This window comes from Meles meles, chromosome 6, assembly GCF_922984935.1.
Source record: "Meles meles chromosome 6, mMelMel3.1 paternal haplotype, whole genome shotgun sequence".
NCBI lineage: Eukaryota > Metazoa > Chordata > Mammalia > Carnivora > Mustelidae > Meles > Meles meles.
In genome coordinates this window covers 43,356,983-43,382,432 of record NC_060071.1, presented here as the reverse complement: position 1 = coordinate 43,382,432, position 25,450 = coordinate 43,356,983, and the positions used below count along the sequence as shown (strand labels likewise).

General features: G+C 36.7%; 1 protein-coding gene across 3 annotated transcripts in view; it reads right to left on the bottom strand.

The window, feature by feature from the left end:
* The window catches only part of MINDY2 (MINDY lysine 48 deubiquitinase 2), a 79,721-nt gene that overhangs the window by 34,925 nt on the left and 19,346 nt on the right, over nucleotides 1–25,450 (bottom strand). For all 3 annotated transcript variants that reach the window (XM_046008447.1, XM_046008448.1, XM_046008449.1), the window contains exons 3-4: nucleotides 13,635–13,699; nucleotides 8,007–8,165 (exon numbers count right to left, since the gene is read on the bottom strand). In XM_046008447.1, coding sequence (XP_045864403.1) covers nucleotides 8,007–8,165; nucleotides 13,635–13,699 — 224 coding nt within the window. The remainder of the gene's footprint in view (nucleotides 1–8,006; nucleotides 8,166–13,634; nucleotides 13,700–25,450) is intronic.

Below are 25,450 nucleotides of genomic sequence, written 5' to 3'. Positions count from 1 at the left end.
AATCTTAAATTCTATGGAAACAACATTCTATGGAAAAAACTGGCTTCCAGTTTTTATTTAAAGTGAAAACTTAGACTCTTAAGAAGCAATCTGAGGGCACAGCAACTTTAGATTTTCATTATTTTTCTTAACGCTTTTACTGTTTATAGCAATTTTCTTTAGTGACTCAACTTCATTAAGTCTTTCCAAAGGGTATGAATTTTTAATACTAAGGAATCCACAAAATACAAGATCAATACATAAAAATCAACTGCACTTCTATAGACCAGCAATAACCAATACAAAGATTTCAATAGAGATTTCATAGGCCAAATCTCTACATTAGCATTTCAGTAAATTAATCCATTTGGGAGCCTTTTATGCACTGCTGTGTACCAGGTGCTGTTAGAGACTGCAGGCTTAGCAGTGAACAAAAGAGATGGTCTGTGCTTTCATAAAGGTTACATTCTAGAGCAAAGACAAACAACAAACCAAATGAGCAAATATATTATATGCTAGGTAGTTATATGTAGTGGTGTACAGCTGCTTTTTGTTCATTTTCACTGTATAGTATTCCACAGTATGGATATAGCATAATATAATTTTTTTCACTCATTCTTTGATGACTAAGTTGCTTACAGTTTTGGGATATGACAAAAAATATTGTCATGAATATCCTTATACATTTACCCAATTCTACACACAGTTTCTCTAGGAAATATGTTTTGTCAAATTGCTAAGTCTTAAGATATGATCATCAACTTTACTTTAGAATTCCAAACTGCTTTCCAAAGCAGAAAGCCAATTTATTTCCTTATCAGCACGAAATGAGAATTCTCTACATTGCACACCTTCTCCAACATTCAGTACTGTCAGACTTTTAAATATTAATTGTTCTATGTTCTAATGGGTATATAGTGGTAACTCATTTTGGTTTTTTATTTCCATTTCCCTAATGACTGTTCATATGTTCACTAGTTGTTTGGATATCCATTTTTTTAAAATGCCTGTTCAAATCATTTGCTTCTTTTTTTTAATGAGGTTGTCTATCTTAAAACATATATATATATGTATGTATATATATACACATATATATATTTGTAGTAGCTCTTTATTCATTATATAAGTAATCCTCTCAAGGGCTTGCTTTTACATTTTCTTCAGCATTTCTTTAAATAAATACAAGTTCTCAATTTTAATATAGTCATGTTTACCAAAGCTCTCCATGGTTAATGTATTTGTTTAAAAATCCCTTCCTATCATTAAGGTCAGAAACATACTCTCAAACTTTTGCAGTTTTAGCTTTTGCAGTTAAACATCAATGCATATGGAACAAAATTTTATGCTCTGAGTTGGAGGAAATGATTTCATTCTTTTTAATTGACTATCGCATTAGAAATCTGAACTGGCAATCTAACTGGCTATCTAATTAAATTTGTAATGGCTACCTAATTGCCTTAGCACCTTTTATTATAAGGACTCCCTGTTGCTCTACAGTGCCCTCTTTCTGTCTATGTATGCATGATCTTTTTGGCTTCTCTATTCTCCATCATTTGTCCAATTCTTAATTATAATATTTAAGGTATTTCCTATCTGGAAGAGCAAGTCTTCCCTGCTTGTTCTGCTTCAAGTATATCATAGCTTCTGTTCCCAGTCCTTTGCATTTCCACATAAATTGCAGAATCCACTTGTCTCATTCCACAACTACTCTCCATAAATCTGTTAGGATTTTGTTTGGGGTCATACTGAAACTACAGCTTACTTTAGAGAGAATGGACATCTGTATAAATTGTTTTAAAATCTAAAATCTAAGAATAGAGACTACATTTACACAGGTCTCTAATTTCTCTCAAATTTAAAATTATTCATGCAGAGATCTTGTGCATCTTTTTGTCAGCTTTATTCCTAAGAACTTATGCTATGTAAATGACATATTCTTAAAATTTCATTTTCTGTCATTTTATTTATTAATTTAAAAAATTTTGTTTTTAAGTAATCTCTATACCCAGTGTGGGGATCAAACTCACAACCTTGAGATCAAGAGTTGTGTACTCTACCAACTGAGCCAGCCAAGTGGCCCTTCTGTTTCTCATTTTAAAACTCTCTTTGAAGAAGGTTTACTTCAAGAATTTTGAAGATTTTAGCTTTATTAATCTTCATTATTATATATTTACTTTCTATTTTAATACTCTTTGCTTTTTTAAAAATACTTTCTGATCTTTTTTTTTTAGCATTTTCTGCTGTTCAAACAGGTATATAGCTTATTGGCTTTTAATCTTTTCTTACTCATTAATAAATGAATTTAGGGTTTTAAAAATCCCTCTAAAAACTGTTTTAGCTAAATCTCGCAGTTTTGATACGGACTTAGTTTGTGCAGGTTAAAATATACTCTAACTTTCATTATCAATTTTTGGTGCAAACAATGTCTGCTGTTTTTCTACTGATTTCTCTAGCTCAATCGCACTGTGGTCAAAGCATATTCTATATTCTATGTGATTTAAATCCTTAGAAATTTGGTGAAACTTGCTTTATGGCCCTATAGTAGTTCAGTTTTTGTAAATTTCACGAATGTATAAAAAGAATGAATAGTCAGGTTCAGAAAAAAAACAAGAGAAAATGTCATGGACCGGAGGAGACTAGAAAGGTAGGATGTGTTAAATGCAATGTGTTATTCTAGATTAGATTATGGAACAACAACAACAACAAAAATTAGTGGAAAAATTGGTGAAGTGTGTGAGAACTGAAACCATAAAAATACTAGAGGGGAATACAGGCAATAACTTCTTTGATAGCAGCTGTAGCAACTTCTTTCTAGATATGTCTCCTGAGGCAAGGGAAATAAAAGCAGAAACAAACTACTGGAACTACATCAACATAAAAGGCTTCTGCAGAGCAAAGGAGACAACAAAACTAAAAGGTGACCCATGGAATGGGAGAAGATATTTGCAAATGACATATCTGATAAAGGGTTAGTATCCAAAATATAAAGAACTTATAAAACTCAACACCCCAAAACCCCGCAAATAATCCAATTAAAAAATGGGGAGAAAAAAAAATGGGGAGAAGATGTGAACAGACATTTTTCCAAAGAAGACATATGGCTAACAGACACATGAAAAGGTACTCAGTATCACTCAGTATCAGGAAAATACAAATCAAAAGTACAATTAGATATCACTCTCACACCTGCCAGAGTGGCTAAAATCAACAACACAAGAAATAATAGGTGTTGGCAAGGATGTGGAGAAAAACGAATCCTCTTGCACTGTTGGTGGGAATGCAAACTGGTGCAGTTGCTCTGGAAAACAGTATGGAGGTTCCTACAGAAGTTAAAAACAGAACTATTGGGGCGCCTGGGTGGCTCAGTGGGTTAAGCCTCTGCCTTTGGCTCAGGTCATGATCTCAGGGTCCTGGGATCGAGCCTCGCATCGGGCTCTCTGCTCAGTGGGGAGCCTGCTTCTCCCTCTCTCTCTGCCTGCCTCTCTGCCTATTTGTGATTTCTCTCTCTGTCAAATAAATAAATAAAATCTTAAAAAGAACAACCCCCCCCAAAAAAAAACCCCAGAACTATCCTATGCTCCAGCCAAAGCACTACTAGGTATAGTAGTAGAATACTACTACAAAGTAGTAGAATACTACTACAAAGAATACAAAAATACTAATTCAAAGGGACACACACACCCCAATGTGCAGCATTATCTACAATAGCCAAATTATGGAAAGGCCCAAATGTCCATCAACTGATGAACAGATAGAGAAGATGTGGTACACACACACACACACACACACACACACAGAGGAATATTACTCAGCCATAAAAAAAGAATGAAATCTTGGCATTTGCAATGACAGAGGTGGAGCTACAGTGTATTATGCTAAGTGAAATAGGCCAGTCAGAGAAAGACAAATACCATATGATTTCACTCATGTGGAATTTAAAAAATTAAACAAATAAGCAAAGGGAAAAAAAAAAGGAGGAAGCAAACCAAGACACAGACTCTTAACTGTAGAGAACAAACTGATGGTTACCAGAGAGAGGTGGGTAGGCGGATGCGTGAGAAAGGTGATGGGGATTTTAGAGTACACATGTCATGATAAGCACCAAGTGATGTGTGGAATTGTTGAATTAATATATTATACACCTGAAATTAATATTATACTGTATGTTAACTGGAATTTACATAAAAACGTTAAAAAATGAATTGGTGAAGTGTGAATGAAGACTCTAATATAACTAATAGTAATGTACCAATATTAAGTTTTGATATGTGTATCAAGGTCATAAAAGATTAAAAGAAATGGGGTGAAAAGTATGCAGGAACTCTCTGTAACATCGTTGCAAATTTCCTGTAAATCTGAAATTATTAAAACAAGTTTATTAATTAAAAAAATATATAACATTCATTAGGTTTTGTTTTCTGCTCCTATCAGTTACAGAGAAAGATATATTCCAGCGTGGAAATATATTTCTTTTTATAATTCCATTAAATTTTGCTTTATGTACTTTGAGATTATAGGATTAGATGCATACAAATTTTATTTTTTTGTAGTAAAAAACTGACCTTTATTCCTTGTGACAGTTCCCATGGGTTCAGAGGATGAGCAATCAGTCAGGTACTTACTTTCTAGGTATCTCCAGGCACATAGAAATTTAACATAATTACATCTCCTTGGCAAATTAAACACTAAGCAGTTGTATGGCATCTTTTTTCCCTCTCTTTATTTGTAATCTTTGTTTTTTCTATCTCTTGTGAACAATAAATATAGATATTTTAATCCAGCCTCAGAACCACTTTTAACTAGAGCATTTAGTCCTATTTACCTTTACTATAATTATTTATATACTTAAATTTATGAAATCTATTCTCTTTGTCTCATCAGTTCAACATTCCTTTACCTCTTCTTTCTTCCTTTATTCAGATTAGTTTTTCTCTTTTCTACTAATCTAGAAGTTACCCACTATGTTTTTTATTCTTTTCATAGTTACTCTAAAAGAGCATTATCTGACAGCACATTCAGAAATAATGGAAATATTCCAAATCTGTGTTGCTCAATAAGATATCCACTAGCCATATGTGGCTACTGAACAACTGAAATGTACCTAGTGCAACTCAGAAACTAAATTTTTAATTAAATTTAAATAGAAACACTTGGCTACCACATTGGACAAAGAAGTTAAAACTATAACATCTACCCCCTACACAAAGTCAGAAGTTGATATTCTCTTGTTGAACAATTAATTCTAGACCCTTAGAATACTTTACCTTCCTCCCAATTTATGTTATTATTTTTGTATTTGCTAATGTTCTTTTTTAGAATCCCAAGACAGTGTTATTATTTGATACAGTCTACATTTATATTTATCATGTTATTTTTCTCTTCATTCATTTATCCCTCCATCTGAGATCATTTTGCTTCCTTCTAAAATCTTGTTTAGAATTTCCATTAATGTTGGTCTATTGCCAAGTTTTTTTTTTCTTTTCAAGAGTTAAAAAAATGTTTAAGTAATCTCTACACCCAGTATGGGGCTCAAACTTACAACCCTGAGATCAAAAGTCATATGCTCTATTGACTGAGCCAACTAGGCACCCCAAGGAAACAATCTTAATTTAATTAATCTACAAAAGTGATTTTGTTACATTCATGAAATATAATTTTTCTGGGAACGGGATTACAGGTTAGCATTTGTTTTCTTTCAGTACACTAATATATCATTTCCACCATTATCTGGCTTCTAATGTTGCTTTTAAAGAGTTATTATCAATTAATAATGGAGAAATATCCTCTCAGTGGTTGAATTCTGGTACCCGCCATCAAAAGAACAGCTGAAATTTATTTGCAAGATAATCATTTGCAGAATACAGCATCAGAATACATCATCAGAATACTAATCAGTTCTGAGAGGTAGTTCATATACACCTACAGATTTCAAACTTTGCCTTGTTTTTTTTTTCCTTTCTCATCAGCAGAATCATTCTGTCACAAAATAAGTTAAGTAAAATAGATAAAAACCACTGCCCTCACCCCTTCCAAGAGTGTGAAAACCCACTGTGTATACCAGAAAAGTCTGACAAACAATTTCAGTTCTACATTTGAATATGTTTTTAAGCATATGAATTCAACTATTTACCGAACAATATATAGCTCTACACAGACAATCAGAGGGATGATCTGAGTATAGTTTTTAAGAACTCAGGCTTAAGTTCCTCAGGCTTTCAGCTCATTCTCCTAGACAACCTGGCATTGTCATCTGCCAGGATCTGATATGGCTCACCCTGGATATGTAAAATGCTGGACATGGTTATACTTTTCAGTGATACTGTCAGAGACAGAATGCCAATAAAGATACAGATGCCCTGTTTACAGTAAACCATGCTTTCCTTGCCCAGACTACCAGTTGCTTTTACCAACAGACAGGGATGAAGAAACTATTGCTATTATGATCTCTCTGTCCTTGTAGTTAACACATGGAGACATGTATACATGATTCATGCCATTGATCAATATTTACTAAGAACCTACTATGTGCCAACCACTGTTCTAAACAATGAGATATCAGAGCCCAGCTCTCATACAACATTCTACAGGGAGATGAGAGTCAATCAAGTAAAGAAGTAAATCATCATTCCAAATAATGGTAAGTGGTAAAGAAAATCAAATAGGGTCATGGGAGAGGAAATGGCAGGGGAAAAGGAGGCTGACTAACTTCAACAAGTTGTCAGAAAGGGTCTAACAAGGTGATATTTGACCTGAGATCTGAAAAATGAGGTACCAGAAATGTGAAGATCTGGGAGAGCAATGTATTAGGGTAGTAAGACAATGTTCCACAGTAGGCAATCAGCCAGTAGAAAAATCCAAAATAGAAATGAACTTGACATGTCTGAAGAACAGGTGAGCAGTTAACTTTACTAGAGAGTAGTTAAAAAAAGAAAAGAAAAAAAAGAGAGAATTATAAGAGGTGAAGTTAGACAGGCCGAATCTAGGTCATGCTACAAATCATAATAAAGATTTTGTATTGTACTGGAGTTACATTGGAGGTTTTTAAGAGAAGAAGGGGGGCACAGGAATCAAGGGGAGGGTTATTTTACAAAGATCAGTCTGAGTGCCAAGACAATTCAATGAGAGGAAAGAATAATCTTGTACAAAGACTACAACAAATACTACTAGGACAACTAGATATCCACATACAAAAGAATAAAATTGGATCCCTCATCAAACTATATACAAAGATTAACTCAAAAATGATTGATCACACTCCTAAATATAAGCACTCAAACTTTATAAAACTGTTAGAAGAAGATACAGGAGTAAATCTTTGTGACTGAGTTAGGCCTTTTTAGGACATCAAAAGTAGAAGCAACAAAAGAAAAAAAAAAAAGAGATCAATTGGACGTCATCAAAATTAAAAACTTTTGGGCTTCAAGAACACCATGAAGAAAGTGAAAAGACTATCCACAGAATGGTAGAAAATACTTAAAAACCATATATCTAGTAAGAGACTTACACCTGGAATATATAAAGAACTCTTGCAACTCTGTAAGAAAAAGACAAATAGCCCAATTAAAAATGGGGAAGGGATCTACAGACATTTCTCCTAAGAAATACAAAGAAATCCACAATGAGATACAATTTTATACCTATTAGTATGACTATATTCCAAAGAACATATAATAACAAGTGTTGGTGAGAATGGGGACTCAACTTTGTAAGTGACTCCCAACTCCTTGAAGTTATAGTCAGAAGTCTTGGGCAAATTGAGCAGTCTGGAGGACAGTCCCCTGAACATCTCAATTTGGCTAATTTCAGGTAAAAGCACAAAAATATAACAATCACAGGGACACCTGTGTGGTTCAGTTGGTTAAGTGTCCAGCTCTTGATATCAGCTCACACATTGCCTCTCCCCATAAAGAAATAAAGAAATAAATGATAAACAAATAACCATCAGAAAATATAAATCTAGATTAAATTTCCAAATGAATAAAATTTTACTACATTTGTGCTTATATAATTTTAAATTTTCTACTTACCTGTGGATCCACTAACCACCCATGGTATAAAGGAATATCAAGAAGATCAAATACAATGCATTCTGGTGTATATTCAAATACTCGAACACCAGTGAATTTTACATTTACATCCAAGCCTGTCTGTAGTTTGTGCAAGATTGCCATAGCATCACTCATATTCTGAAAATAGAAAGGAGAAAGGTAAAGGTGAGAAAAATCAAACGACAATGACAACAACAGCAAAGATACTTGAATGCAGGCACATTTACTTCTAACTTTCCATTTTTATCCAATTTATTTGTCCCTTCAACCAATTTTTATTATTAAGTGCCTACTATGTACTAGGAATTAATCTGAGTTCTAACGACATAACAGTGAGTAAAACAAAGTTCATGATCTCATGTAACTAATATTCTATTTTGAGAGACAAATATATATACAATATAATGTCAAGTATTTAAGAAATATTGAACAAGATAATGACATACAGACTGACAGGGATGAGGGACCTCTTTTAGACTGGAAAGAACAAAGACAAAGTCTCTAATCAAAGAGTATTACCTCTCCCACTTTTGGGCATATATCCAAAAGAACTGAAAACAACATCTTGAAGAGATACTTGCACACCCATGTTCATTGTAGCATTATTCATAATAGTCAAGAAGTGAAAAAAAAAAAAAAAGAAGTGAAAACAGCCCAAATGTCCACTCACCGATAAATGGATAGAGACACTGTGGTATATACATACAATGGAATATTATTCAGTCTTAAAAAAAGAAAAGGAAATTCTATTACATGCTACAATATGGATGAAACTTGAGGACATTATGCTGAGTGAAATAAGTAATCACAAAAGGACAAATACTATGTGATTCCACCTACATGAAATATCTAGAGAAGTCAAAATCCTGGAAACAGAAAGTAAATGGTGGTTGTCAGGGGATGGATAAAGGAAAAGCTACGGAGCTGTTCAATGGGTTTAGAATTACAGTTTTACAAGATGAAAATGTTCTAGAGATCTGTTATCAATGTGAATATAGTTAACACTATTGAACTATACACTTAAAAATGTTAAGGGATTAAATTTTATATATTTTTAAAAATTTTATTTATTTAAGAGAGCAAGAGAGAGAGAGAAGAGCGCATGAGCAGGGGAGGGCACAGAGAGAGGAAGAAGCAGATTCTCCACTGAGCCGGGAGCCCACCTCAGGCAATCGATCCCAGGACATTGGGATCATGACTTGAGCCAAAAGCAGATGCTTAACCAACTGAGCCACCCAGGCACCCCTACATTTTATATTGTTTTTAAATCACAATTTAAAAAGAAAAAGAAACGAGCTACAAAGCTTGAAAAGACATAAAAGAAATTTAAATGTACATTGCTAAGTGAAAGAAGCCAACCTGAAAAGGCTACATACTGTATGAGTCCAAATGATATTCTGGGAAAGGCAAAACAATGGAGGCAATAGAAAGATCAGGGGCTGCCAGGGATTAGGAGGAGGGAGAGATGTATAGGCAGAACACAGAGGATTTTTTAGGGCAATGAAACTATTCTGTATGGTACTATAGTGGTTGACATTTGTCATCATACATTTTCAAAACCCACAGAATGTTTAACAAGAGTAAACCCTAATGTGAACTATGGACTCTGGGTGATATAATTATGAGTCAGTATAGATTCATCAATTATAACAAATGTATCGATAGATGGATATTGATAGTAGGGGAACATCCGTATGTGTGGGATGGGGAGATGGGGAGGGACAGGAGGTATATGGCAATTCTGTTCTTTCCACTCAGTTCTGCTGTAAACTGCTTTAAAAAGGTGGAGGGAGCTCTTTTAAAATGGCATTTAAATATCAACAAAAGCAAAATACTGAGTCTTGTGAAGTTCTGGGACAAAAAGCAGTCCACACAAAAACTCTGATGCAGAAATGATTCCATACTATGTCCATGGAACAGCAAGAAGTCCTGAATGGCTAGAACAAAATTAAGTAGAAAGTGGTAGGAGATGAAGTCAGAGGAAGACAGAAAAAGACAGATACAAAGATTTGTTGCCCAAATTAAGAAGTCATTCTGACCACATCTGTTTTCTCTGTAAATATGGTAACATAAATCTGTAATGAATACTATTTTAAAGCATGTTTTTCTTAACATTTTTAATACATTAAACATGGTCATACTTACAGAGGATATGTTTGATTAAACAAAAGACTCCAATATATAAAATTTAATATAATTTTTATTTAATCCCTACTGTTAATCAGACGCTGTGCTACATATTGAAGGTACAAAATAGGAGGGAACTATAGCTTACTGAGGGCCTTATAGTACAAAAGGTGAACCTGAAATAAATCCTTTTATAATAAAACTAGGGACTCTCTCTCTGAAATCTGAAGAAGACAAACTTAGGTCATAAGAACAAAATTCTGTTTTACCAAATAACATAAAACTCCATTCAAAGAGACTATACAGACTGAAAGTAGAAATTACTCAAATCTTTTAAATTTATCAAAGAAGAATTTATAATAGGATAACATTGTTATATATAGTCTGGCTTTCATCAGTTTCACCTCTTCCAAATAACTATATTCCCCCAAACAATATATTTTTTCAATTTTCCCAAAAGTTGAACCCTTGAAAATAATCAGCTTACATTTTTTTCCCTTCAGTGTTGTAAAACTTTTCCTAAGCCATAGGAATGATGAATCTGAAAAAATAGTAACAGTGGGCTATTGAAGGATTATAGTTCTGCTACTGATTTTTCTTCTACATTTATTAAATTCTTCATTGCCAGTCACCCAACTTCCTTTAGGGTAGGTATAATTTCTAACAGCTCCTGGGCTCATGCTTATACTTTTATATATCTTCTATATTTCTTCAAAATTATGTAGTATTGAGAAATCTAAATTGCACCATTTGCTAATCTCCATAAATATTAATAACACTGATAAAGAATGAACACTTGTAAACAGAGAACTAAAGGACAAGTATTTTGCCATTTTATTCCTAAACCCAAATTATGATGTTAATAATATCAAATATAAATCTTTGGAATGGTTGCTTACATCACAAGAAAGGATTACTATTGATTCCTTTAAGCCAGTGATTAAACTGTTTTTTAGAAATTTTCACAAAGGTACTTCTGACATAGTAAAATATTTTTAATTTAAATATATAATATACTTTAAAAATACATTTGCAGTCATTTAAAAACCTGTCTTACACACACACACACACACACACACACACACACACACACAGAGTGCTTTCTGGTGTTTTCAGGGTATCTATCATTAAACAAAACTGGAAAAAAATATGCTTTTTGTTTATATTACTACTTCTAGCAAAGAAGTTTTAAGTAGGAAGATGTCAGCTCTATATTGGTCTTTCTCATATTTAGGCTTAAAAATTTCTGTTCACATATAATTATACAAAAAAGAACATTATTAAATCACACCTGTAGAACAGCTAAAACTCAGGCTTATCAGCTTGGTACATCCTATTCTCACAACTAATGGTAATGTAATCGTAACAGCTTACAAACAGTTTAAGAGTGTATCTTAAATTCAGGATATTTTTCATCTGATATGTATTTCTCTTAAGAAATGTAAGTGGTTGTTAGATATTGTTTCAACTTGAAACAAAACTTTACTTCCAATCATTTTCTAAGAGTCTAGGTCACCTTAATGGAAGTACTTCCTGAGACTGCAAGATGGACTTGAAAAAACATACAAAATGCTGATATCATTGGCAAACACTCATCAATCAAGATTTTCTGAAGACTGTGCAACAAAAATAAACAAATGTTGAGGGTGATATGATACTGCAACTATCATCTATAAGTCCTAATTTCAAGTTTTTGTATTAAGCAAAACAGCCTCACTAATTTCTTCTCTTTTTTTTTTAAGATTTTATTTATTTGACAGAGAGAGACACAGCAAGAGGGAACACAAGCAGGGGGAGTGGGAGAAGAAGCAGGCCTCCCGACAGAGAAGGGAGCCTGATGCGGGGCTCAATCCCAGGTACCTGGGATCACAAACTGAGCCAAAGCCAGATGCTTAACCCACCGAGCCACCCAGGTGCCCCAGCCTCACTAATTTCAATAAGAGAGGATATAAATTTCATAAATAAATAATGTCAATAGAATCTTACACTTTATACTTATAAAATATCATTTACTGCTTTTCTATATTAGAGCTTAGCATGAGATTTCAATTGAAAAGATTTTCTAATGGGAAAAATATTTGGAATTATTGCTTTAAGCTACAAACTCTAATAGAATTTAAATGACTTAGCATACCAATTTGGCTTTAGCTAAAGATTTCCTACCTTACAGAGTGAAGCAATGCATTACATTTGGCTTTTCAATTCTATTAGGACTAGATTATCTCATCATTCAAATTCAAGAAACTTTGCAATACTGAAATGAGTTTTGCTTCCTTTTTGCCAATTTGATACTGGTAAAAGCATGTAAAAAAAGTTGCTTTAAAAGCTAATATAAAGGTTCCAAAGATGTCTATTTCTTCCTTGATACTTCCTTCTACTATAAGAACCTGATTCCTTCTTGGCTTTTACTGTTAAACAGAAGAATACTGAAGAAAATGAAGTTCCCCTTGTTTTCTTCCAGGTCCAATAGTTTTGAGCTTCTCCTATGTTACAGAACAGAATCTCTAAAAAACATGCAAGAAATGTGCACACACTGAAACTACCAAAGAACAGACTTTGTCCTAATGACACACAACAGACATCATTTACTCAAATTCCTCTCAAATATAACTTAATTATACCACTAAGTCAATCGGAGAAAGACAACTATCATATGATCTCCCTGATATGAGGACATGGAGATGCAACGTGGGGGGTTAGGGGGATAGGAGAAGAATAAATGAAACAAGATGGGATTGGGAGGGAGACAAACCATAAATGACTCTTAATCTCACAGAACAAACTGGGGGTTGCCGGGGGGGAGGTGGGGTTGGGAGAGGGGGAGGGGGTTATGGACATTGGGGAGGGTATGTGCTATCGTGAGTGCTGTGAAGTGTGTAAACCTGGCGATTCACAGACCTGTACCCCTGGGGATAAAAATACATTATATGTTTATTAAAAAAAAAAAAAAAAACTGGAAGGGGAGGCGAACCATAAGAGACTATGGACTCTGAAAAACAACCTGAAGGTTTTGAAGGGTTGGGGTGGGAGGTTGGGGGAACAGGTGGTGGGCACGTATTGCATGGAGCATTGGCTGTTGTGCAAAAACAATGAATACTGTTATGCTGAAAAAAATAAATTAAAAAAAATATATATATATATAAAACTTAATTATAAAATATAAAGGAAACAAGAAAAGATGAATCAATGACAAATTCACCTAAAAGTCAATTTTTTCAAGAAAAATACCAGGTTATCATTCTACATAGATCTGTAGAATGATACCTATGTTTCATTCCATATAGTATATATGCTCATATAAAACAGAGATCGGAAAAGTATGGCCTGTGGGCCAAAACTGGCTGAAGCTAAGAATAGTTTTTACATTTTTAAAGGGTTGTAAAATAATGAATATGCCTACAAAGCCACTGACAGAGACCAATGAATCATCCATAAGTTAAAAATTACACATTTTAATATAACAAAAATTGTGTCTATTACCTGCTCATAGTTTAAACGTTGAATTTCTGAAATTTCTTTTGGCTTTGCATCAAGCATGTAATCTCCTGTAAAAAGAAATTGTAAAATTGCCTTTTTAAAATATTACTCTTTCATTACAAAAGTAATGATTTTAATTATAAACTATAGAAATAAGTGACACAAAAGTGACCCTCAGTTCTACTCAGAGAAAACTTGGTGTTAACTACTTGCTATAGTCTCAAGTATTTTTTTTCAATGTACATACTAAAATGCTTTTGAACTTATTTCTTCCGCTTTACAATATATTTGAGCATTTTTCCATGTCACTACAATAAAGCTCTGAAAGACTGTACCAAGTCTCATTGCTATCAACAATATAAACTGCTACCTCATTACTTTTTCAAGAACATATGTGTTATTGAGTAATCTGGGTGGCTCAGTTGGTTACACAACTGCCTTTGGCTCAGGTCATGATCCCAGGGGTCTGGGATTGAGCCCCGAATCAGGCTCCCTCCACCACAAGGAAGCCTGCTTCTCCCTCTCCCTCTGCCTGCTGCTTCCCCACTTGTGCTCTGTCAAATAAATTAAAAAAAAAAAAATGGGTGTTATCAGTGTTTTAAATGCTTGCCATTCTAAGAAGTACACAAATATGTTTTGCACTAGAAAAATTGGTATATATGTATTTATATGTATTTAATATATGTATTTTTGTTATCACCCTTCCTCTCATCATCTTTTAAATATATGTATGACTTTCAGCATATGTGGCACCTTTTTAATATATGTAACACCATTTTAATATATGCTGTAACTTTTTAATCTATGTTTTGGCTTTTTACTTTTTTATTTTTTAAAAGATCTTATTGATTATTTTAGAGAGAGAAAGAGCACATGAAAGCAGGGAAAGGAACAGAGAGGGAGAGTGGAGGAAAGAATCTCAAGAAGACTCTGCACTAAGCGTGAAGCCCAACGTGGGACTTGATCTCACAACCCATGAGATCATGACCTGAGCCAAAACCAAGAGTCAGATGCTTAACTCACTGAGCCACCTGGGTGCCCCTATGTTTTGGCTTTTTAATTATATATTAACTATACTTTCCTTTTTTTTTTTTTTTTTAAGATTTATTTATTTATTTGAAAGAGAGAGCCAGCAAGTAGGAGGGGCAGAGGGAGAGAATCCTCAAGCAAACCTGAGCAGGAAGCCCGAGGGGAGTGGGCTCGATTTCACAACCTGTGAGATCAACACCTGAGCATAAACCAAGAGTCTGATACTTAACCAAATGAGTCTACACTTTTCTTTTAATTGCCTGCCTATACAAGTATCATTTTTTCTTATTTAACTATAAAAGTTCTTTTAGTAAAATGACTTTCTAAAAGATTTTATTTTTAAGTAAGCTCTATACCCAACATGGGGCTCAAACTCAGAACCCAGAGACCAAGAGTTGCACACTCCACTCACTGAGCCAGCCAGGCACCCCACACCCCTTTTTTTAAAAAGGTCTTTTTTTTTATTCATTTGCTTTTATTCATTTGATTTTATTCATTTATTCATTTGATTCATTATTTGATTTTTACTCATTTATTTGAGAGAGAGAGAGAGAAACAGAGAGAGTGAGCACAGGTAGGGAGGAGAGGCAGAGAGAGTGGGAGAAGCAGACTCCCTGCTGAGCAGAGAGCCCTACGTGGGACTCGATCCCAGGACCCTGGGATCATGACCTGAGCTGAAGGCAGACAGTTTATGACTGAGCTACCTAGGTGCCTTTAAGATTTTTAAAATTCCTGGGGCTCATTGGGCTCTCTGCTCAGCGGGGAGCCTGCCCCCCCCCCCCCGCCTGCCTCTCTGCCTTCTTGTGTTATCTGTCTGTCAAATAAATAAATAAAATCTTAGTGGGTTAAGCCGCTGCCTTCGGCTCAGGTCATGATCTCGGGGTCCTGGGATCGAGTCCCGCATCGGGCTCTCTGCTCAGCAGGAAGCCTGCTTCCCTCTCTCTCTCTGCCTGCCTCTCTGCCAACTTGTGATCTCTCTCTGCCAAATAAATAAATAAAATCTTAAAAAAAAAAAGATTTTAAAAATTCCTTTTAAAAAAAAAAATTTTTTTTTTTAAATAATTTATTTATTCGGCGCACCTGGGTGGCTCAGTGGGTTAAGCCTCTGCCTTCAGCTCAGGTCATGATCTCAGGGTTCTAGAATCAAGTCCTGCATCAGCCTCTCTGCTCTGCTTCCCCCTCTGTCTCTGCCTGCCTCTCTGCCTACTTGTGATCCCTCTCTTTGTGTCAAATAAATAAATAAAATCTTAAAAAAAAAGAATTTATTTATTTGACAGAGAGATAATGAGAGAGGGAACACAAGCAGACAGAGAGGGAGAGGGAGAAACAGGCCTCCTTCAGAGCAGGGAGACTGATGCAGGGCTCGCTCTCAGGATCCTGGGATAATGACCTGAGCCAAAGGCAGACGCTTAACGACTGACCCACCCAGGTGCTCCTTAACGGAAGTATAGTTGATACACAATGTTATATTAGCTTCAGGTATATAACATAGTGACTCAACAACCCTATATATTATGCTATGCTCACAAGTGTAGCTACCATCTGTCATCATACAGCACTATTACAACATCATTGACTATATTTCCTATGCTGTAACTTTCATCCCCATGACTTATTCATTCCATAACTGGAAGCCTGTACCTTCCTATTCCCCTTCACCCATTTTGCCCATCTCCTCATGCACCTCCCCTCTGGCAACTACCAGTTTTTTCTCTATATTTATGGGTCTATTTCTGTAAAACTCTTCTTCAGTTAGAAGAATTAGAACACTTCCTGTTGTATTGTGTGGTAAATATTTTTTCCCCTATTTTGTATTCTGACTTTTTGGTGATGCTTTATGTCTATTTTTTTAACATAGAGAAATATTTAATTTTTTGAAAGATTTCATTTATTTGCGAGTGAGTGAGTGACAGTATTCCATAGCACAAGTAAGGGAGGGTGGACACCGAGGGAGAAGAAGACTCCCTGCTGAGCAGGGAGCCCTATGAGGGGCTCAATCCCAAGACCCTGGGATCCTGAGCTGAAGGCAGACGCTTAACCAACTAAGCCACCCAGGTGCCCCAGAAATATTTAATTTTAATAAAGTAAAATTCTTCTATTAATAACTTCTGGTAGGATGTCATGTTTAGAAAGAGCTTTACCTCTTAAGCATATACAAACATTCACATGTGCTTTCTTCTTGTAATTTTATGTTTACCTTTTTTAATGTTTAAATCTTATTTATCTGGAACTTATTTTGATATAAATAGTGATATATGGAACTAACTTCTACCTAGCCTCCCAAATCACTAAGTTGATAACTGTATGGGTTTGTTTTTTTTTTTGAAGATTTTATTTTTAAATAATCTCTACATTCAATGTGGGGCTTGAACTCACAACCCAGAAATCAAGAGTTGCATCCTCTATGGACTGAGCCAGCCAGGCACCCAAAATTGTTTTTAATACAAGTATTATTTTTCTAATTTAAAATAAACTTCTAAAGATTGCATCAAGTATTCTCTTAAGCTTTTCAACAAGAGCTTTCCCATAACATCAAGAATCTGATAACAAGTTTCCTATGAACATCAATATATTATTGTGTTTTGTGTATGTGTGTGTGGTTTTTTTAAAGATTTTATTTATTAACTTAAGAGGAGCATGAGTGGGGCAGCACAAAGGGAAAAGGAGCAGCACACCCCCCACTGAGCCAGGAGTCCGAGGTGGGGCTTGATCCCAGAACCCTGGAGTCATGACCTCAACTAAAGGCAGACACCCAACTGACTGAGCCACCCAGGTGCCCCCTGCGTATGCTCTTAATTAGAACTTTAAGATATCAAAATCTAACCAGTAATGATTTTATTCCATATCCCAAAGCACTAAATTAACTAATACATAAAAATATATAAGCAAGTCTACTTAACATTTTTGAGTCCTCTCCATACACAACACATTGTATATAGTATGTTGAGGCTTTCATATAGCATTTAACTAAAAACTATGCTTTAAGTAAATTCTATACACCATTTATTCAAATAACTGAGGACATAATTACTATACTTATATCTTATATTTAGGTTCTGTATTTACCATGATAAAAGACTGTATTTGCTCTCCTCACTAAAACCTTAGTGAAGTCAAGACGCAGAACATTCTAGAATTCAGTATTAAATGACCCTGAATATGCTACCATAGATAAAACTTAAATGCTAAGAGTAGAATAATTATTATAAAAGACTCAAACACACAACCCTCTTTTCCTGAGCCCAGAAAAGATTTCTGCATAAGAGAATAGCCTGGCTAAGGTAGGCAGCTTCTTAGATGGACCTCAAGAGGGACACCTGGGTGGCTCAGTTGGTTAGGTGTCTGTCTCTTGATCTCAGCTCAGATCTTGATCTCAGGGCATGAGATGGGGCTCCATGCTGGGTGTGGAGCTTACTTTTAGATGGACCTCAAGAATTCCTGTCTTCTGGTATTCACATCGTTGTATAATCCCCTTCCCTTGAGTATGAATTGGACTTATTAATTCACTCCTGGTGAATACCAAAAAAAAAGGGCATAAATAATGAAATATCACTTCTGAAATTAGAATACAGAATATTGTGGCTTTTGTCATGATGCTCTCCCATGTGCTTACTCTGAGGAAGGCCAGGTGCCATGTTCTAAACTACCTTATGGAGAGGCCTGTATCACACAGAACTAAAGGACTTTGGCTACGGTTAGTGAGGAACTGAGGACTCAGTCTAACAACTTATGAGGATCTCAATCCTGCCAACAAGCACGTGAATAACCTTAAAGGAGATCCTCCTGAGTTGGGCCTGGGCATGAGACTGCATTCCCGGTTGACACACTGACTGCAGCCTCATGAAAGACCTAGAGCCAGTCACTTAGCTAAGCCATGCCTAGATTCTTGATGTACAGACACCATTAGATAATAAATGTTCATTATTAAACCAGTGAATTTTGGGGTGATGTGTTATACAGCAATAGATATCTGTATTTTTAGAAGACTAAGTTTGAGTCTCTCTTTTCTTTTTTGTGAAGATTTTATTTGTCAGAGGGGGAGCATAGACAGGGGGAGTGGCAGGCAGATAGAGAAGCAGGCTCCCCACTGAGCAAGGAGCCAATATAGGACTTGATCCCAGGACCGTGGGATCATGACCTGAGCTGAAGGCAGACGCTCAACTGACTGAGCCAGCCAGGCGTCCCTAAAGTTTGAGTTTCTAAAGGAGATTTATCTAAATAAATCATCTTTTTTTTTTTAATAAATAAATCATCTCTTAAGAGTGTTGTTTTATCTAGCTTATCTAACCTTTATATCTGAATTTAGTCAACAATACTATTTCAGGGGCTCAGTCAGTTAAGCATCTGACTCTTGATTTTGGCTCAGGTCATGATCTTAGGGTTATGAGATATACCCCCATGTTGGGTTCTGCATTAGGCACGGAGCCTGCTTAAGATTCTCTCTCTTCCTCTCTCTCTCTCTCTCCCTCTGAAAAAACAAAACAAAACAAACAAAAACCAAAACAAATGAAAACAATACTATTATAATCAAAAAGTATTTACTGAGAGTCTAGAGAGTCCATTATGAATATTTAATAATAGGCTAAAACAAATATTAGGAAATACATGTTTCTCTTAAAAAACTAATAATTTGGTTGGGAAAAGAACATACAAGAAACAGAATGAGATGATGTAAAGTATAATAGAGTAAAACATGTGATAAATGTCTGAAGTACCAATTGATTTTGTGAAAAGAGATAGTGATAAAGCTTGTAGCACCTAGAAATATCCTTTGGAGGGGGTTTTATCTAAACTGGATTCACAAAAAGGGGGCAGAACTTAGAAAGTAAGTGAGGCAGAAAAGTATTCTTTGAAGGAGAAAGAGTGACAGAAAAACACATAAAAGAAACATGCCATGGGGTGCCTGGCTAGCTCAGTCAGTAGAGCATGCAAACTCTTGATCTCGGGGTTGTGAGTTCTGGCCCACGTTGGGTATAAAGGTTACTTAAAAACAAAATCTAAAAAAAAATTTTAATTTACTTTCAAAAAAAAATAAAATCTTAAAAGACAGACAGATGAAAAATAGAAAGGAAGGAAGGAAGGAAAGAAGAAATAAAGAGGAACACCTGGGTGGCTCAGTCAGTTAAGTGTCTGCCTTCAGCTCAAGTCATGATCCTGGGGTCCTGGGATCGAGTCCCACATTGAGCTCCTTGCTCAGCAGACAGCCTGTTTCTCCCTCTCCTTCTGCCTGCCTGTGCACTCTCTCTGACAAGTAAATAAATGAAATCTTTTTTTTTTTAATATTTTATTTATTTGACAGAGAGAAATCACAACCAGGCAGAGAGGCAGGCAGAGAGAGAGAAGGAAGCAGGCTTCCCGCGGAGCAGAGAGCCCGATGTGGGGCTCGATCCCAGGACCTCGGGACCATGACCCGAGCCGCAGGCAGAGGCCTCAACCCACTGAGCCACCCAGGCACCCCAAATAAATGAAATCTTGAAAGAAAGAACGGAAGGAAGAAAGAAAGAAATGCCGTGCTATATGGATAGCTCATAAGAAAGTTTATACATAAGATTTATGTTGTAGGGGTACCTGGGTGGGTCAGCTGGTTAAGCAACTGACTCTGGGCTTTGGCTTAGGTCAAGATCCCAGGGTTCTGGGATCAAGCATTGTTCAGCTCCACACTCAGCAGGGAATCTGCTTGAGGATTTTCTCTCTCTCCCCGTCTTCCTTTGCCCCTCCCACCATTGTGCACACACACTCTCTAAAATAAATCAATCTTAAAAAAAGGAAAAGAAAAAAACCTTTAAAAATTTAAAAAAGAGAGGTGCCTGGGTGGCTCAGTGGGTTAAAGCCTCTGCCTTCGGCTCAGGTCATGATCCCAGGGTTCTAGGATCGAGCCCCACATAGGGCTCTCTGCTCCGTGGGGAGCCTGCTTCCTCCTCTCTCTCTCTGCTTGCCTCTCTGCCTACTTGTGACATCTGTCAAATAAATAAATAAAATCTTTAAAAAAAATTTAAAAAAGAGAAAGGAAAGGCAGAGATGATGCTATTTATTAAAAAAAAAAGATTTATGGGGGCACCTGGGTGGCTCAGTGGGTTAAGCCGCTGCCTTCGGCTCAGGTCATGATCTCAGGGTCCTGGGATCGAGCCCCACGTTGGGCTCTCTGCTCAGCGGAGAGCCTGCTTCCCTTCCTCTCTCTCTGCCTGCCTCTCTTGTGATTTCTCTCTGGTCAAATAAATAAAATCTTTAAAAAAAAAAAGAGTTATGTCATAGAGTGGTGGGAAATATGGCTGGACAAGTAAACTGGATCAGATAACAGAAAATCATAAATAGTATGTTGATAAGGCTAGCTGCTTGTCAAAGATCATAAGGGATCTTTACCTTTATAAGTAGATAAGTGAAGTATGAAATTGATGCTTTAGGAAAATAACACTTATGTAGGCTAATTTGAAGGGGAGAGGAAACAACAGAATTTGTAATAAATTCACATTTTGAAGTATACAGAGAGAGGAAAGAATTTCAGAAAAAGAACCCCTAAAACTTTGCTACTAATGGGACATTCCAGACAAACAGTTATCAAGAAACATCTGACAGTTACACTAGGCCAAAAACTCGAAGAGAGGGTTTGGTAGTAGTAGTAGTTTGGTAGTAGTAGTTTGGTACAAGTGAGCATTAGGAAAAGAGAAGACAGGTCAACTCTGGGCAAAATTAAAATGCTTCAACAGTGACCTCCCTATATAGTATTTGTATGTAAAGATAAAATAAATTATCTTTTTAAAAGTCAGACAATGGGGCGCCTGGGTGGCTCAGTGGGTTAAAGCCTCTGCTTTCGGCTCAGGTCATGATCCCAGTGTCCTGGGATTGAGCCCCGAATAGGGCTCTCTGCTCGGCGGGGAGCCTGCTTCACATCCCCCTCTCTCTGCCTGCCTCTCTGCCTACTTGTGTTCTTTCTGTCAAATAAATAAGTAAAATCGTTTTATAAATAAATAAATAAATAAAAGTCAGACAACACCACCATCTGAACAACTATTTTCCTTAGTCATCATCATACAAACTATTTTGGATAAAGTCATAATAAAATTCCTGCTTGTGTTGTGCTTCTTCACATTATCTTCCCACCCACATTCTGCCTTCCACCTATATTTATTCCCCACCTTATTTTATTAAACCTCCCAGTACTTCCCATGTATCCTAACTTGCAAAAGTTCCTTTCTCAATGCCAAAGCCCTCCAACAGGCCATGTCCACGTTTGGCCCTGCTCTAATACTCTAGTAACAGAAATTTTCAAATTAAAATTTTCTCCTCCTATAACCTTTGCCAATCAAAATTCCCATTCCCTGTGGCCTCTAAGCTAGGTGCTAGGAAAGCAAATAATGATTTGTCTTACATCTTTCTACTAGCATTTGCTTATTAATTCAAAAGCGTCTCTGGTTCCTCCAGAGAACTGAAGTAATCTCGAGAGGAGAAAATCCAAATAGCTTAGAAAATTAAACAATTTGTTCTGGCAGGGTTGGTCTCAAATAAAGTTTACTTTTGGCAAGGCAGGGTCTTCAGAATCCCTTTCCTCACCTCATTCTTGCTTACTTCTGTCCCACTTCCTATTAGGATCATAATTACTTTCATGCTGCCCCTAGTAGTTGAGTCCCCCTAACCCAGGACTTTCAAACCTCTTAGGTACCCCAGATTTAGGTATTTCTTCCTCAATTTTTCTTTTTCCCTATTAAAATTCTCTACTCAATGTCCTGCTTCCTCACGGCTTTGCTAGCTACAAATTATACAAAGACATGCTAATTTTTTTCTCCCAAGGAAACCACCATGTTAAAACTTTCATAGTAGAGGAGCACCTGGGTGGCTCAGTTGGTTAAACAACTGCCTTCAGCTCAGGTCATGATCCCAGGGTCCTGGAATCAAGCCCCGCATCACTGCTGCTCACTGGGGAGCCTGCTTCTCCCTCTCCCTCTGCTGCTCTGCCTGCTTGTGCTCTCTTGCTCTGACAAATAAGGAAAATCCTTAAAAAAACAAAAACAAACAAACGAAAAAAAACCCACTTTCATAGTAGAACACACTTATGCCGCCACATTCACTGCATTGATCACACCTCCAAATAACTTGCCCACCATATGTGCTCAGTCAATATTTGCTGGATAAGAAAAATAAAAGAGAAAAAGACAAGTAGTGGGAATTCCAAATATTATATAAAAAATACTTTTCAGAGGTGAAGGGGAAGGAGGATACTTTTGAGTATATGAGTCTTTCAGGGAGGAGGTTAGGTAAACGGCATCAACCTATGACAGTACAGAGAGCAGAGTCAGAATTAAGTTAGAAACTGTGGAATAGCAGTGTAGTTTAGGTTAATACTGTCCAAGAGAAATACAATGCAAGCCACAAATAGAAGCCCATAAGTAACTTTAAATTTTGAGTAGCCACATTGAAAAAAGTAAAAATAGGTGAAATTAATTTAAGTAATTTATTTAGCCCAGTATATTAAAAATATTATAATTTCAACAGTACAAAACTCATGATACCATCTTAAAAACTACACTTACCATGTTATTTACTGCACTAAGTAACTAAAATAGATTAAATGGCCTATTATAGTAAACCCAAACTCCTCAACCTGGCTCCCAAAACTCCAGTTTTAGCTGTAACCCCACCTAATCCAATCACCATCCTAATGATACAATCAAATTGTACTCATTCACTACTCCCCCAAATATGCTTTATATATTTTCACCTCTAGCTTGAACTTAAAATAGTTTCCACCTAACCTTGTAACATTGTTTTTCCTCTTTACAAGGGGTTATATTTTAACTACACTTAAAACCCAGTACAAGTCATATGTTCTCTATTAAACCTTTTCCTACTTCTCACCCACTTCTTACACTCATTGCTGCCAAATTTCTCAGAAGTTATCTGCCCCTGAAGTCTCCACTTAGTCACCCCTTAAAACGGTCTTCAACTCGGGGCGCCTGGGTGGCTCAGTGGGTTAAAGCCTCTGCCTTCGGCTCAGGTCATGATCCCAGGGTCCTGGGATCGAGCCCCGCATCGGGTTCTCTGCTCAGCAGGGAGCCTGCTTCCTCCTCTCTCTCTCTCTGCCTGCCTCTCTGCCTACTTGAAATCTCTGTCAAATAAATAAATAAAATCTTTAAAAAAAAAAAAAAAAGAAAAGAAAAAAACGGTCTTCAACTCACCACTCCATTTCCATCCCATCATGTACTGACATTGTTTCTGTAAAAATCATAACAGCCTCCGTGTTGCTAAATTACATGAAGAGTACTCGCCAGTATTCTATACCCCCTCTCCTTCTCTTGGCTTCATTATACCACCCTCTCCTGGCTCTTTCCTACCTTACAGGCTACTTCTTCTCTGTCTACCCCATGCATTTCAGCAGAGGCCATGTTGCCCCCAGGAGGACAAAAACTGATTCCCTGGGGGAGAGGCCAAAAATATTTTAGCTAGTATAATGGTTTGTGGCCTTCAAAGGGCACAGTACATGAAGAAACATACAGTATGTCTGTAGTATTAAACTTTCCTGGGTGGGGGGGGGGGGGCGCACCTGGGTGGCTCAGTCATCTGCCTTCAGCTCAGGTCATGATCCCAGGGTCCTGGGATCAAGCACCATATGGCTCCCTGCCAGCAGGAAGCCTGCTTCTCCCTCTCCCACACCCACTGCTTGTGTTCCCTCTCTCACTGTGTCTCTCTCTGTCAAATAAATAAATAAAATCTTAAAAAAAAAAAAAAAAGAATACTGGGGTGGCTCAGTGGTTAAGGCCTCTGCTTTCGGCTCGGGTCATGATCCCAGGGTCCTGGGATCAAGCCCCGCATTGGGCTTTCTGCTTAGCAGGGAGTCTGCTTCCTCCTCTCTCTCTTTCTCTGCCTGCCTCTCTGCCTACTTGTGATCTCTGCCTGTCAAATAAATAAATAAATCTTTTAAAAATAAATAAATAAATAAATAAATAAATAAATAAAAAAAAGAGGGGCGCCTGGGTGGCTCAGTGGGTTAAAGCCTCTGCCTTCGGCTCAGGTCATGATCCCAGGGTCCTGGGATCGAGCCCCGCATCGGGCTCTCTACTCCGTGGGGAGCCTGCTTCCTCCTCTCTCTCTGCCTGCCTCTCTGCCTAGTTGTGATTTCTGTCAAATTAATAAAATATTAAAAAAAGATAAAAGATAAAAGATAAAATTTCCTGGAGTGGGTGATTAGGACAAAATGTCTACAAAGGCTCCTTAGGGGGCTATAATTAAAAAAAGATTGAGAAACACTGTTCTACCCCATCTCTCCATGCTGGGAAACTTAATGGGACAATCCCGACCCTCTTCTCTTCTATCTTTATGCTCTCTCTTAATGCATTCATCAATTTCCACAGACATAAATGCAATTTTTATACTGATGACTCCTAAATTGTTATCTTGAATTTTTGGGTCCTCTGGAACTCATGGACCCTCCTCAGCAAAATCTTCCAGGTATTTTCTTCTCTTACTGTTTCCTTCACCTTTGTGCCTGAATGAAATTTGGCTCTGCCTTACTGATACTGCAGCCTTCTCAAGTGATAGTTCTTTCTCATGCTTCTTTACAAGTAAGCCTGGAGGTGGAGCAGTCATTGTTGTCATATTGTCATTCTCTCCTTATTGTCATAGTCATATGCCCTTATTGTCATTCTCTCCCCCTTCTTCCCTAAAACTCCTCAGTTTTAAAACTCATGCATGGGGGGGGCTGCCTGGGTGGCTCAGTGGGTTAAAGCCTCTGCCTTCCGCTCAGGTCATGATCTCAGGGTCTTGGGATCGAGCCCGTATCAGGCTCTCTGCTCAGCAGG